General features: G+C 43.2%; 1 protein-coding gene across 1 annotated transcript in view; it reads right to left on the bottom strand.

The window, feature by feature from the left end:
• Positions 1-1,609: 1,609 nt before the first annotated feature.
• Positions 1,610-14,916, bottom strand: part of Gp2 (glycoprotein 2) — a 19,756-nt gene continuing 6,449 nt past the window's right edge. The window contains exons 3-11 of the mRNA XM_021168545.2: positions 13,074-13,517; positions 11,694-11,804; positions 10,990-11,201; positions 10,363-10,511; positions 8,916-9,161; positions 7,832-7,994; positions 6,174-6,258; positions 4,517-4,561; positions 1,610-1,912 (exon numbers count right to left, since the gene is read on the bottom strand). Of these exons, the coding sequence (XP_021024204.1) occupies positions 1,854-1,912; positions 4,517-4,561; positions 6,174-6,258; positions 7,832-7,994; positions 8,916-9,161; positions 10,363-10,511; positions 10,990-11,201; positions 11,694-11,804; positions 13,074-13,517 (1,514 nt within the window). The 3' untranslated portion in view covers positions 1,610-1,853. The remainder of the gene's footprint in view (positions 1,913-4,516; positions 4,562-6,173; positions 6,259-7,831; positions 7,995-8,915; positions 9,162-10,362; positions 10,512-10,989; positions 11,202-11,693; positions 11,805-13,073; positions 13,518-14,916) is intronic.

Raw genomic sequence — 14,916 nt, forward strand, 5'->3', positions numbered from 1 at the left:
TTCATGCTAGTAATAAGTGTGTAAGTGACTGATCTGGAGGGCTTAAGTGTGGCTTTTTATATGTGAAGATATGGACTTGGCCAAGTAACCTAAACAATTGTGTGTGTCTGTGTGTGTGTGTGTGTGTATGCATAACTATTAAACTTTTTATGTTAGTGTAGACAGAGTCATCTAGGTGCATAGGACTGGAAACCAAGAACAAGTATATATGTATTTGAGTGTGGTATTCTTAAGAACGTTCTAACAGGACTGTCTGAGGGAAAGGATTGTGTCTCATGAATTATCTTATTTAGAACCTGGGCCTGAGATTTAGCAGTTGTTAAGTACACTTATGTTGATGAAATGAATGATGCAGATGGGCAGTTCGAGACTCTTGCTCAGATTCCATGCTCTTTAAAAAGAAGAGTAAAAAGCAGGTACAACTAATTAACTAGCTAGTTGTACGATACATAGGTGGAAAGATAAATTGATAAATAGATGGGATGGAAGGCTAGATAGATGTTAGCTATAGATAGATGCCAAAAGGCAGATAGACAGCAGACATTTATACATCCAAATTTGGCTCTAGTTGGGTAGAATTCTGTCTACTTATTCTAAAGGAGAGTTCAAGTTCATTTCTCTCAGGAAACCTAAACATTTTGTTCCTGGTAGCCTATGTGTTATCTTGGACTTGCTTTGGGGGCCTGATGTAAAGGGAGCCATAGATTGAAAAGTGAAGTCTCCTACCTAACACCTACAAGAGTCTGTTTCCTTTCACCCCTGACTACCTGGGTTCACGTGGAATTATACTTAACAGGAGAGTTGTACTACTTAAAAGATGTAAGAACCTTGTTCTGGCCCCAAACCTTTTAGTTTACCAAATAGAGAAACTCGGCCATGGGTAAGGGAGAATTTAGGATGTCTAGACCTTTTCTGTTGGCCAGTTCCTACCACACAGTCTCTATAGGAATACAACTCACATGGAAACAGAAACTGCTATCACAGTGGCCTGTGCAATCTCATTCATTTGAGACCCACCCATGAGGTTTGTCTCATAGGCTATTTAGTGTTCCTTGGTCCTACTTAACCCATCTCAGTTGAGGGGATCTGGTAAACATCCTGACCCAAACAGCAAGTGGGAATGCCCTTAGGCAGTGTGAGTCTTGGGCAGCAAGATGCTAGATCATTGCTGTGGTTCCATGAACAGGGATGTGGTATGCAACTGAAACGCAGGAGGCACGCAAAGATAAGCAGATGTAACCAGCTATAAAGCTTCAGGAAGTGGGCTAGATGGAATGATGGACAAACTGTGGTATCTCATGGCTTCTATGATCTGACTCCTAGTGAGTAAGCAACTAGACTGTACTACTTCCCTTAGTCTTCTTGATCCACGATCACCACATTATTTAATATAATCTCTAGAAATCATAATTAGTAAGGAAAGAAGCTGGTACACCTCCAGTGTACAGGCCCCAGAGTAGAGATGAATGTAGTTCTAGAAACCACTGTAGTAGTGGAGGGCATAGAGAAGTAGTTGTACCAGTCTCCCCTTTGAGAGAGTCTTCAACCTCCTCCCCACAACTACATGTTCCCAGGGTGACTAAACAGACCAGAATGGAAACACATCACATAGAATAAATGCAAGGGTTGATGTATTCATGTCATCAGCTGTCAGGACAAGAGACATTTTGAAAGAATCATGGGATTTGCCCTTTCCCATCCACTAACAGGACAACTCTACCCAGGAGTTATCAATATACATTGCATTTCCAGGGCAATCAAAATGATTCACAGAGGAATCCAGTTCTACTGAGGAATGGGTGTGAGCCATTGCCAGAGGGAAGAACTTTAAGGCCAGGTGCTCAGCTGGCCTCTCAGAACAGTAGAGCCAGGAAGACAGGCAGGAAGAACATGGGCCAGGCCAACAGGAACCCTGAAACACAAGAGACACAAGTCAAATGTCGAGCTTTGATGACACTTAGCAGCCAATGCCAGCTGGCCTCCTTGTCACTTGCTGCAGAAGTACTGGAAGGCAGCATATAGTTCTAGATTTGGTTGGGACAACAACCGCTTTTTCCATTTTCTTCTGGGCACATAGAAGGAAGTCTTCTCAGCCTTCTTTGCAGAGAGGTGATAGCATGAGTCTAGATCTTGTCAACAAAATAAGGATGGAAATTATAAACTTCACTTGTTGGATAGTAATAAAAGCCTCCAGCATGTCCTCACATTTGCCAAATATCCAGGATCTGACTCACAGAACATAGTGACGTTACCAGGACTTACCAAAGGGTAGGAGGAGTATGAGTTTCTAAGGACTAGATCAGAACTGTATCCTCTAGCACAAAGGCATAGAGGAGTTAGGGTTATTGGGTATAGTTGGTGCATCACTTCTAGTGACTAATAATGAAGAAGCAGAAAGACGGGATTAGAATGCACCACCTCTGAGGTTTGACTATTTAGATTGGAATCTCAGGTCTGCAATTACCTGGGTAGATGTGGACAAAACAGTGCGCTTCTTTTTGCCCAAATTTCCTTATATAGAAAATGTAACTCATAATGTTACCTATTGATATATCAGATTTCATAAGATTTAAATGAATGAATTCATATCAAACATTTAGAATAGCATTTGTGGACTGGGGACTCTAACTCAGTTGCAACCTACTTGCATGGCAAACCTGTTGTCTTAGGTTCAATCCCCAATAACACAATAAAATAAAATATAAAATATGTGCCCAGACTATGGTAAGCCCTGTGTAAGTGTTGGTTTTGAAAACTAGACTTTGATATCTATGGTGTGTGTGTGAGTGAGTGTGTGTGTTCTGTGTACTATTATATGTTCAGTATTAAGAAGGGGGAAATATTGAATGGCAGTTGTTTTGCCTAAGCATGTCAACTCCCTTTGACACCACTACCAAATATGGCATCTCCCCACCCCCAACAATTCAGAGTAATTTGGTGATGTCCTAGAGAGAGGCGAGGGGAAAGCGTGATCTTCAGAAACACAAATGTATGACAGAGAGTGTTTACAATGAGACATACAATGAGATCAGTTAATGCCGAACGAAACAGCAGAAGTAAAGCCGAGTGGTGGAAAACTATGAAAGCCACAGAGCCCTCTTGTGGCAGCCTGCTCCCTCTTGTTAGATCCATTCCCTCCACCTCTAGAAGGTGCCAACATTTGCAGCCCACTGGAGAAGAGAGACAGCTCAGCAGGCTGGGAAGTCACTGATCTGATCGCTGTGCTAAGCTGAAGGAGCAATGGAAGTGGAGGAAACCTGGGGTTGCTGACTCCAAGGCACTTTTGCTCTGTGCACGTCACACAATGAGTCTTACTTTTCTGGATACCATCCGAAGTTACCACTGAACTGTTCTTGTCTGGGAAATATTTAGATGACCACAAAGTTGAGGTCTTGAACATTTTCCCATCTATGTTCACTAACGTCTGTCTTTCAGAGGATAGAAAAAAATATGTTTTCCATCTTGTCCAAAACACATTCTTCAATGTCCTTGGCCTTAAATTACAAGACATTCATCAAAGCCCCGTTCAGATATTTGTGCCATCTGAACTCTCTTGACCACCTCTGGTATGGCTAATTAGGCCACCGTGCATGCCTGCTCTCTCTACCTACTTGTTACTTAGCATCTTATGCCCCTGTCTGGTTTATTTAGTCAGCTGTGGTTGCCTCTGCCTGTTCAGCTCCATTCACCCATTGCTTCCTGATCCAGAGACATTTTGTCTCTAGATCAAATATTTTCTCTAACAGTTCTTCTGATCCATGATCTCTTCCTGCTTTGATCATCAAGCCATCAAACATTGTTTTGGCATATGGCCATCCAAAACAGAGATTCTATTTCCAAGGTTCCTTTGCAGCCAAGTGTGGCCACATGGCTAGATAATAAACAATGAGATACAAATGTAGGTGTTTGGTGCCAGTTGCCAGTATGTTCCATAGCACTCATTGTCTTCCTTCACATTCCCCTGTCCTAACCTCTGGATGCTAAACTGGACCATCAAAATAATGATCTCACCTCAAGAGCAGGCTGGAAGGAGCTTGAATCTTTGATTGGTTGTTGAATCATGGGTTCTCTTACACATAAGATTTCACTTAAGTGTTAGAGAAATAAACTTAAATAAATAAATTTAAGACTTTATTACTTATGCCTGTAGCTTCTATCCCACCACCCATCTTTTATTTCTAATTAAACTGTTTGGGTTTTGGTTTTATTTATTATTTATTTTTCATCCTGGAACACAAACTCTCTGAGGGAAGGCACCTGCGCTGTCTTGATCAGCATCATATTATCAGTTCCTAGAGCAGTGCCTGGCACACAGTCTCACCTGTTAAACACTTGCTGTTAAGCAGCTGGCTCTACTTCTAGATTATAGAACCACTCTTGGGTTAGCCTCATTTCACCAAGCCTTGGTCCCCAGCAGGGCCTGACACATTGAAGGGGATACATAGATGTCCAGAGGGTGGGAGGCCAGGAGAGAAACTTGGCAGGGCTGTAAGAAAAGCATAAGGAAACTGTATACCTGTAGTGTGGGGAGTCCCCTTCGAGGTAGTAGAAGTCTGAGCACCTGTGGGAAGAGCGGCAGGTGAAGGTCTCCTTGGTCATGTTCTGATGACAGCTGTCATGGGGCCATAGCCCCTCCCAATACTCCTGGGTTCCAGTCACCACCCCCACAAGCAATCCTCACTGTGAAGGCTTCCGTCGTCTGGCAGGCACACAGTGAAGCACATTCTGTCTAATTTTCCTAATGGATTTGTGAAGAAAGTACCGCCATCTCTCATTTGCCAATGGCAAGGCTGAGGCTCAGTAAGTTCCTTCCAGTAAGGAACTTACTATGTTGATTTTTCAGACAGTAACAAGGAATTCCAGCCCCAGATGGTGGCTACTTCCCATTGTCAACTAGAGGTGCCTAGGAGATGGTAAATCACAACTCCAAGTGCATGTGAGAGGGATTTTTCCAGAGAAGACCAACTAAAGGAGTCAAAAACTTCCCTGGATGTGTATAGTACTATTCTATAGCCTGGGAGCCTTGGGGATGTTAAAAGCAGGAAGTGTGAAAGTTTCATATGACTCACTCTTCTCTCCCTCCCCTACCCTCTCTGTTCCCCCCTTCCTGGTTGCAATAAAGTGAATAGCTTTGTTCTGCTTCACTTTTCTTCTGTGACATTCTGCCTGAACAGAAGCCCGTATATTTAGAGGTGAGCCACTGTGGACTGAAACCTCTGAAACCATGAGGCAAACTAGAGGTTCCATCTTTTAAGCATGGTCCTCAGCTACCCAATCACAGAAACAGACAGCTAACAAAACCTGTGGGCTTGTTTCCAACGTGGATGCTCATGATCCCACCCCCTCCTCAAATTGTTCTGGGCCACCACATAAGGCTCTAAGTTGAGAGCTCAATAAGGGAACAGAACCACTCAAGGCAGAACCTTCTTTATGGAATAGCTCAGCTTGTTCATCACAGAGGTAGAGCAGAACGGCTACCTCCTGAGGCTGCCCAGAGCAGCCAAGCTGATAACACATATAAAGCTGTTCAGCACAGAGTGAAAGTGAAAATATTACTATTTGACTAGAATAAACATTACTGCATCTTAATTTCTTCAAGGCAAAAGTTCTTTCGTTTTTTGGTCAGAGGGGCTCTTGACTCCTCCATTCAGGTGGCAATAAAAACCATGACAGTCTGATAGACAATTGTGTAGGATAGATGAAAGATTTACAGAGTGGTTGCATAGCTACCGCTCTATTCTATCTCCAGAGGACCATAGCTGCATTTTGGCAAGCACAGTCATCCTAAAACGCCCTGTTTAAGCTGTGGGGAAAAGCAGTGAAATAGACTCATTTGGTTTTATTCTAACTCCTGATGATCATAAGCAAGTGATCTTACATGACTCTATTCATCTCTATGAGCCTTGAATTTTAACCAATTAAATGGAAAGAAGAATTCAAGGTGGGGGTGATTACGTATTCTGATGGATGCAAGAGTTACATGTAGTTTCTAACACTTAGGCACCACTATAAATGCCAAGACAGTTCCACTTGTAGAAAGACAACATTCATCATTGATGGATGAACAAAGAAAACAGAAAAACCCAGGGCTGCTGACAATGATAACTCCAAGCATCTAAGGTTAATTAACAGCACTTGGCCAGCTACCCTTGCACCAAGTCTCACCCACTTACTTCTTTTAGTGATGGGTCCTAAATCCAGAACCCGATTATAGTCAATGGCTGGTCCACTACTGCGAAGTCGACTTGTAGAGCAAGACTGCAGAGACAGAGAACTCTTATTATATCAAAATGTAAACACCTGTCCCCTATGTGCAGCATGTCATGGATATGGATATCTGTGCACCTGTGGCCTAAAGCCCTCGGATATCTCATCATATGACTTTCTTTTTGATGGTGTGGTTTCTGTGAGAATTCACAGTCATGCCCTAACACACCTGAGTTTGAATCTCATCTCTATCCTCTCTTATATAATTGGGGGAAATGTCTTCATCTGTCTATTATAATCAAACAGTTCATATCTGGTTTTCTTTAGTCAATAATTCATACATTCATTTACTCACTTATGCACACAAGCATGTAGGAAGGTTAAAGGTTAACACCAACCGTCTTTCTCTATCGCTGCCCACCTTACTTTTTGATACATGATCTCTCAGTAATCCTAGAGCTTGTCATTTTGGTTAGGTTCATGATACAGTGAGTCCCCCAAATCCTTCTGTCTCAGCAGTCCCAGGACTTGGTTTACAGAACATGCCACAATCCTAGTTTTCACATGTCTTCTGGGTACCCAAACTCAGGTCCCTGTGCTTGCATAGCAGATATCTTACCACAGAGCTCTGCATACGTGGTTTTAAATTTTAAAGTGAACCATAGTAGCAGCAACATGTAGACATGTCAAAAACACTCAAGGAACATCTTCCATTCAAAACAGCACCCAGGAGGGGTGAATGCATGGACGCCAGAATCACAGCCCACATGGGAAACATTACAAATCTGATCTTCTTAGCTCTGTGTGGGGCTATGAGTTAGGGGCTTCTCTGAGTCCTGGTTTCTTTATCTGCATAGTAAGGCTTCACTTGGTCATTGGAAGAGCTCAATTAGGTAAAGATGTGAGAGCTTTAATGCAGTGTCTGGCAGAGAGGGGACTGAAAGGCCACAGGCTCACATACATGTCTCATCTGAAAGCCTAAGGTTCAGAAGTCTTCAGCATTTGGGAGTTTCTTGGATTTGGGAATATCTACAGTCTTTACAAGTTACTCATTTATAATATGAGAATCTGCAGCCCAAATATTCCAAAATCTGAAACTTTTTGAGCTTCATCTTGGCCCTCAAAAACTTTAAGACTTTGGAACACTTTTGAATTTGAAATCTCTAAATCAATGATGCTTAACGTATAATATCATAATCATTCATAATAGATTTTTATGCCAAGGAAAGCTGATCTGCCTTCTAAAGAGACAACAATTACTTATAAATAGGCTTTTGAGGATACTCAAAGTGTGTGCAGCATTCTTCTTTACCTGCTTCTCTTATAGTCATCTACCCATCCACCCATCTTTCCACCTCTTCAAGCATCCATCCATCTATCCATCATTCATCCATCATCCATCCATCCATCCATCCATCCATCCATCCATCCATCCATCCAATCATCCATCTATTCAGCCAATTTTCTTCATTCTTCCTTCCTCCCTCTCTCCCACTCTCCTCTCCCCCTCTCTCTCCCTTCCTCTTTCCCTCCTTCCTTCCTTCTTTCCACCCATGCCTCCATCTGCAAACCCAATAGATGTATGTAGAGAGTCGACTGGGCACCAATCCAAAGAGACACTCACTGGTTGACACTGTTCAGTAGTGGAGTCACACAGGTAAACCTCACAATGCAGGAAAACTAAGTCATAATTTCCAGCAAACATGAACATCTGCACTGAAAATCGGCTTTCTGAGGACACACCATTCTCCCGCACATCGATGGTGGAATCACGTTGGTTTGGGCATCTAGGAAAGTGAAAAGGGCAAAGGTGTAACTTCTAAGCAAATCCTGGAGAATATTAAAGATCTCTCTGCCACAGGTTCCTTCCATTATGCTTTTACAACATTTTTCTAGTCCATTGTTCCTCAATAAGCTTGAATGGCTTACATTTTGGAGTGGACAGTTTCTGGGACATGTCCCTATTTTTAGGTAAGTAATCTAGGGGTGGTTAATCATCCTTGTTGCCCCTCCATGGTCTCGTTTGTTTTTCCACATTATTTAAAAAATATTTTCTGTATTACTGAAAATTACATACATATATACAATGAAATATGACCATGCCCTCCATTTCCCCCCAACTCCTCCATGTATCCCTTGACTTTAGAGCAGAGATAATCACATTCATTTTATATAACTAATATGAGCACTCAGTGGGGCTGCTGTGTTCCTTTTCTCATCACAGTGCTTGGCATACAGCTGGACTCAATGACAAGTATTACCAAGGACCACTAATATGATTTGAATTGCGACTTCTAGGTAGGCATTTCCTTTGTTTTTATCATTAAATGGCATCTGATCATATCCTGTCCTATAATGTGTGTAATACCATGTTCAATTTAATCATTGTAAATATCTACATAATGGTCCATTATTACTTAATTATGCTATGTTTTAACAGTAAACTTAATGGAAAAATTATCAAGAACACCGAAATGGAAAATTATTGGTATTTCTTTACCCAACTCGTTAAATTTGTTTTAATACTTTAGGCTAAAACATGAGAACTAACATTAATGATCAAACAGGATACTTACAATATGTAACAAACACCAAATTATTTCTAAATGGAGTGAACCAATTTACACCTCTGCCAACACTGGGTAATATTTTCCTCAAAACTTAGTTATGACAAAAACAAACGAACAAATGCCCAAGTTTCCTGATACCTGTTCTTGATGATGAAGTACTTCACAGGGTCATGCCTGTCTTCTGAAGGGGTGGCATAGCAGTTGGTCAGCAACAGTTTGAACCTGGAGGTATCCCCTCTATTTAAGAGGGCACCCACATAGAGTGTAGACTCCACTGGAAGCAACACTTCGGCCCCTTCATAAGGGTTTGTGTAGCTCTGGTCTTGGAAGAGGGCCATCTTGACATCGAACTCTCCTGCTCCGTCCACATCAACAGTCAGGGAACTGAGACAAGGAAAAAACACAGGAGTGGAAACACCAGGCTTTAACCAGATGTTTAAAAAATAAAAATAAGCAACTTTATAAAGCTCAAGGGCAAATAAATCAAGCCCTGTGCTAATATAAAGTTACAGGGGAAGCGGGGGGGGGGAGGTGCATCTCTGATCTCTAAATAAACTAGTTGACAATCCACTGAAACAGAGCACTTATTGGCATCTAAGCTCTGGACATGACAGGCAGTTGATGCACCCATCTCACCCCGTTAACAAGTACATTAAGCTCTTACTCAAGGAACAAGGGTTAGTACACAGCACCATGGTATCACCTGGGCAACAGGACTTGAGGTCAGCTCTTACAGGCTTACTAATTTTAGCCTTACATTTCTTCCCTCCATCCCACAATCTACAGCTGAACCCAGTTCAAACCAGATGAACTGCTTTCCTTTTTTATATTTATGAACATAAGCTCCAAGACACTTATAGCCTGGAAATGTTTGTGTGGACTTTGGCATTTTTAACCTGTCTCACCCTGCAATTAAGAGCCCAGGAGGCAATTGGAAGATGGGACAGCCACCCTGGATTTCTGGATGACAGTTTAGAAAAATCCCCTCACAATTCTAGGGCTGTGTAAAACCCAAGTCAGTAAGTTTCATTCCAGGCAGAGGTGCAGTGAGAAACAGATGCAAACAGAAGCCTGGATCCCATCCTACCCAAACTGTTGTTTCCATCTATTTCTGCTGAGGATAGGTGCTGCTTCTTCAAAGGTAGACTGGGCTTAAATCCCAAGTCTGCAATAAAGCCTCTCTGTCTACTTCTGATCTCTACCCCACAGAGGTTAGGTCTGGGACCCATGTCCACTGACTCAAAGCACCCCAAGCTTCTTCTACATTGCATTGTCTGATTCTCAATTAAGATATGATCAGTTTCATGCTGCCTTTCTTCTGAAGGTGAATAGACACTTCCTGGAGTTTTTGTTTCCTGAGCACACCTTAAGCACGTGTCCAAGGTACAGCGCTGCCTTGTGAACGTCTTCATTATTCACCAGTGCCTTGATCATACTGAATGTTCTTAAGCTATAATTCAGAAATGAATAATTTAGGGAGTGAAAGCTCTTGAAGCAGGTTGGTAACACCGTATGGACATCATAGATTGTGTGTGTGTGACCAGTGTCAGAGCTACAAGTCAAAGATGAAAGGTCAAGACAATACCTTACAATGGGCTGGAGAGCAGTTTCGAGGCTGACGCTCATGTCCAGTGGGTAGGCACACTGGAAGTTGACATTGACACGAAAGTCCCTGATAATAAAGTCAGGGGCCAAGGAAAGGGTATTTCTGTAGATGGCATGGGTCCCATTTTTCTTTGGCACAAAACAAAAACAAACAAACAAACAAACCCATATGTATTTATTATGGAGATGTGTGTAGGTATATCTTGAACTCAGATCTATCTGGTTCTATGGTCAGTGTTCCCAGCCATGGAGCCCCCTTGAATTCTGGCCTCCAGAAAGTAAGGGTTTCTCTTCTACCTGTCATACTAGCCCAGAGTATGGGAAACTCAGAGTAAACACTAGAAAGTGAATGACTGATCCTGTGGGAGAGCTGGGGGCTGATGTTCTTGCTCTTCCTTAATTAAGATCATCACAATCAGAGCCAACTTTATAAAGCTCAAGCATTAAGCCCAGCCTAAGCTCTTTAACATGGACCAGAGTGTGTAAATTCACATAGCCCTGGAGACCCAAAGTGGATAAGACATTTGCCTAAGATCTCAGTGCTAGGAAGATGTCTCCACTAGCACAGATTCTATCCTCAAGTAGCGATGGTGTGAAGAGCACTTACCTCCAGGATGTTCCCACAGTCATTAGCCACAACAGGGCTGGTCATGGACACCCAGTTGTTGGGCTCATCTTGCATGGTACCATTGCAGTTCCGGTCATTCAGGTAGGCAATGATCTCCTCCTTGAAACCCATACCTCCCAGCAAACACTTGTCCAACTTCACCTTGATCTCATTATCTCCACATTCCAGAAAAGGCTGCAAACGCTGAGAGTCTAGGAGGCCAAGAGTGAGGTCAGCAGAGCAGACAGGGGACTAGAAACAACAAGGGGCATCTACATTCTCTGCCTGGTAGTACATCCATCAGGCCCATCAAGTTGCTGAATAGACTAGATGAGGTCTGGGGCCCCAATAGAAATCACACTCAGACTGATAAGCCTCTGGTCCAAGACTTCTAAGCATTTGAGGTACATGTGTGGCTTAGCTGGTATTGGAAAAACAAAATGGTCCTCCTGTATTCCAGACTAAACCAAAGCCAGATGCCCACACCACAGCCACTTGTTGCTACAGTATTCCAGCAGCTGACCTGGAAGCTTTGTCTGGCCTCACCCTCTCTCCTCCTTGCAAATCCACTGGCTTCATAATAAGTGGCCCAAATAACTCTCAAGATTTCCCAATGTCCATTCCCTGACTCTGGTCCCTGCCTTTTTCTGATCCCCAAGCCTCATTCCTCTTGCCCTGACTACTCAGCCCTAGGAGCTGCTCACCAGAAACATTGAGGTCCTGCCTACAGACACAGGCCCAGTTGTTATTTTGGAATACACATTCCTCCTCAGGACGACAAGTAATCTCGCAATTCTTTGGTACAGTGGAGGGGTCTAGAGGGAAGGAAAGGAGAGAAAGGATTAGGATGCAGAGCAGGATGGGTCTAAGTCCTCCCAAGCCAAGGATATCATTATGTCAGAGTCTTTCTAAACATATGAGAAACTTACCGGAAGAGCCATAGCCATAATTCATATTTCCTAACTCCAAAACCCAGCAGAGGGAAAACTGCCAGGCAAGCCATGCACTGTGCTAATTACCATGCTTTGGTTCAGCTGACCCCTATGGTAGAAACGTGCGATGGGACAGAATGACTTTAAGTCCACCGTTGCCAGTATTAAAGAGCCTGAGTTTAAGTCCCAGCTCTTCTCATTCCAGCTCTGTGATACGGGAACAGCTGTGTGACCTTTCTGTGTTCCAGACCCTAATAGGAATGACTACATGGATCCTATTTCATGGACTGAGTAGGGGGTTTCAGTGTACTGATATGATTAAAGCTGAACGGTAGCAGGCTCACTATAGGCAGTGTAGTGAGGCAGTGTAAGCTGTTAGCTTTACCCTTTGTTTCAGATCAGAAAGCAGGTCCTAAGAGGAGTACAATTTGAGACAAGTAAAATTTGAATGAGCTTGGGTTCTTCATATTGTATATGAGTGTGTGTGTGTGTGTGTGTGTGTGTGTGTGTGTGTTTCTCTGTGTGCTTGTATATGTTTTTCTATATGTGCATCTGTATGTGTGTGTCAGTGTGTCTCTGTGTGTGTCAGTGTGTCTCTGTGTGTGTGTCTCTGTATGTGTCTATGTGGGTCTGTGTGTGCGTCTGTGTGTGTTTATATGTGTGTATGTCTGTGTTGTATAACTATGTGTGGGTCTGAGCACTTATGTATCCAGAGGCTAGAGGATGATGTCAGGTGTTCTGCTCAGTCACTCTTCACCTTATTCTCTTAAGACAGGGTCTCTAATTGAACCTAGGTTCAGCATCCTGTCTCTGGTGGTGACCAGACTTGGGGTAGCAGGCATGCTTAGTCTCATTCAGCTTTTTACATGTGTGCTGGGGATTTAAACTCGTGTATCCACACTTTCACAGCAAGCACTTTTACCTGCTGAGCCTTATAACTAGTGCAAAATCATGCAATATTCATTTACAAGGTTCTTTCACTCAACTATAAGTTTCAGGCTTGTAGCTGGCAGGTCCCAAATTACATTTCCATGTGTATCTCTGTCAAGAGTCCAGTGGTGGCTGCTTTATTCAGTCTCCTCCTGACTGTCTCTTCTGGCTCCATTGAGTCCTGGGCACTAAAGTTCACCCTTCCCTGTAGCTGCTGCTTACCTGTGCAGTATCTCAGACTGCATTCAGGGGTGCCCTGTAACTTGTACACATAATATACTCCTAGTTCTCCTGAACAGGCCTTCACCTGGACCTCAGAACGCCAGAAGCAACAATTTTCATTCCAGTTGGCACAGGCTGTGTGGCTGACAATGCCATCTCCAAGGATGGGGTGAGATCCATTCAGCCACATGGGGGCAGAGGTGTGGCACCGGAACACATTCACACAGGTCTCTGGCATCTTCACTCCTCCATCACCCACAAAGCGGTACCAGCCGTGCAGGTTATCATCACACCATGCCTCTGATGAATCGTTCTCTGTGCTTCTGGTAGGATCATTCAGGACGGTGTGATTCTGACAGGGGTCAAAGCAGATTCTAGAACTTGGAGAGTCAGGGGATCCACAGTCCAAGTCCAGATTGGAGCTGTTCCTGGGCCTCCCATAACCTGAAAAGAACAGAGAGCGTGTGGGTTTATTGAGCAACTCCACAGCCCTGGGGGTTTTATCCCTTCTCCATTTTGCTTTGAATGCTCTAATGATCCCAGTGAGGCCAATAGGTACACATTGCAGTAATTAACACCAAGCTTTGTCACTCAGGAAGAAGGACAATCGTAGCAAGGACATTCAGGCCACCACTTTGCATAAGCCCCATTGCCCCACTCAGGGTTACAAAGAGCTTCTCTGTGGGCCACTAGCAAGACACCTTGAGAGTCCTGCTCAACCATTGTTTGTTTTGCTCATAAATGTAATACAAGGCTCCCTGAGAAAATCCTTAGTCATTAGTAAAGTGAATTAAGCAAAAATAAATATTGGCATGTTGCTTAATTTGGCAAAAGATAAAAGTTTTAAGATAAATGTTTTAAGATGAAAGTTGTCCTTAGTTGGACCCATCTCTAGAAGCGATCACAAATTTGTTAGAATTTTCCCATGCATGTGTGAGCATGCACGCACACATACACACACAGAGGGGGAGGAAGAGGGAGAGGGAGAGGGAGAGGGAGAGGGAGAGGAAGGAGAGCATGCTCATTTTTTTTAACATATTATAAAATCAACATTGTTCCCTATCAGTAGGTAACATTACAGGCCAGCATGTATAGATGTATCATGTTAATCATTCCCAAGCTTAGTGTTATTGGTATAGTATTGGCTAAGTTGTTCATTATTGTGCAGGTGTTCTTCAAAATAGAATCAAACCTTGGCCTCCACCCACCCAACGCAGAGGCTGCTTCTGAAGACTTCAAGCATCTTGAACGGTTTCTGAAAGCCAAAATTATCTCCACTGAAAACCACTCACCTAACAGGACCATTTCTGCTTTAGGGGAGAGTGGGCAATGATGTGTGAAGAGGCAGAGAAATGATTAAGGGGATGATCAGATGCTGAAAGAGGGGACTTAAGAGCAGACCTGCTGGCTGGTGGCCTGGAAAGGTGCTTATGCTCTTTGGAGACTTTTTTTTTTCATAGAGTCTCTTTAAAAATTAGTTTTGTGTAGGGGTCTGAAGAGAGAGCTCGGTTAGTACAGTGCCTTGTAAGCATGAAGATGTGAGTTTGAGCATGGAGAGCTCGCTTTTAAAAGGTGGGCACTGTAGTATGAATTTCTAATCCCAGTGCTGGGGAGGTGGGAATAGTACGGTCCTTTGGGGTTCACCAGCCAGCCAACCTAGCCTACACTAAAACAGAGAAACCCTGAATTATAAAGCAAAGTGGGGGCTGGTGAGATGGCTCAGTGGGTAAGAGCACCCGACTGCTCTTCTGAAGGTCCAGAGTTCAAATCCCAGCAACCACATGGTGGCTCACAACCATCTGTAACGAGTTCTGGCGCCCTCTTCTGGAGTGTCTGAAGACAG

Source organism: Mus caroli, chromosome 7, assembly GCF_900094665.2.
Source record: "Mus caroli chromosome 7, CAROLI_EIJ_v1.1, whole genome shotgun sequence".
NCBI lineage: Eukaryota > Metazoa > Chordata > Mammalia > Rodentia > Muridae > Mus > Mus caroli.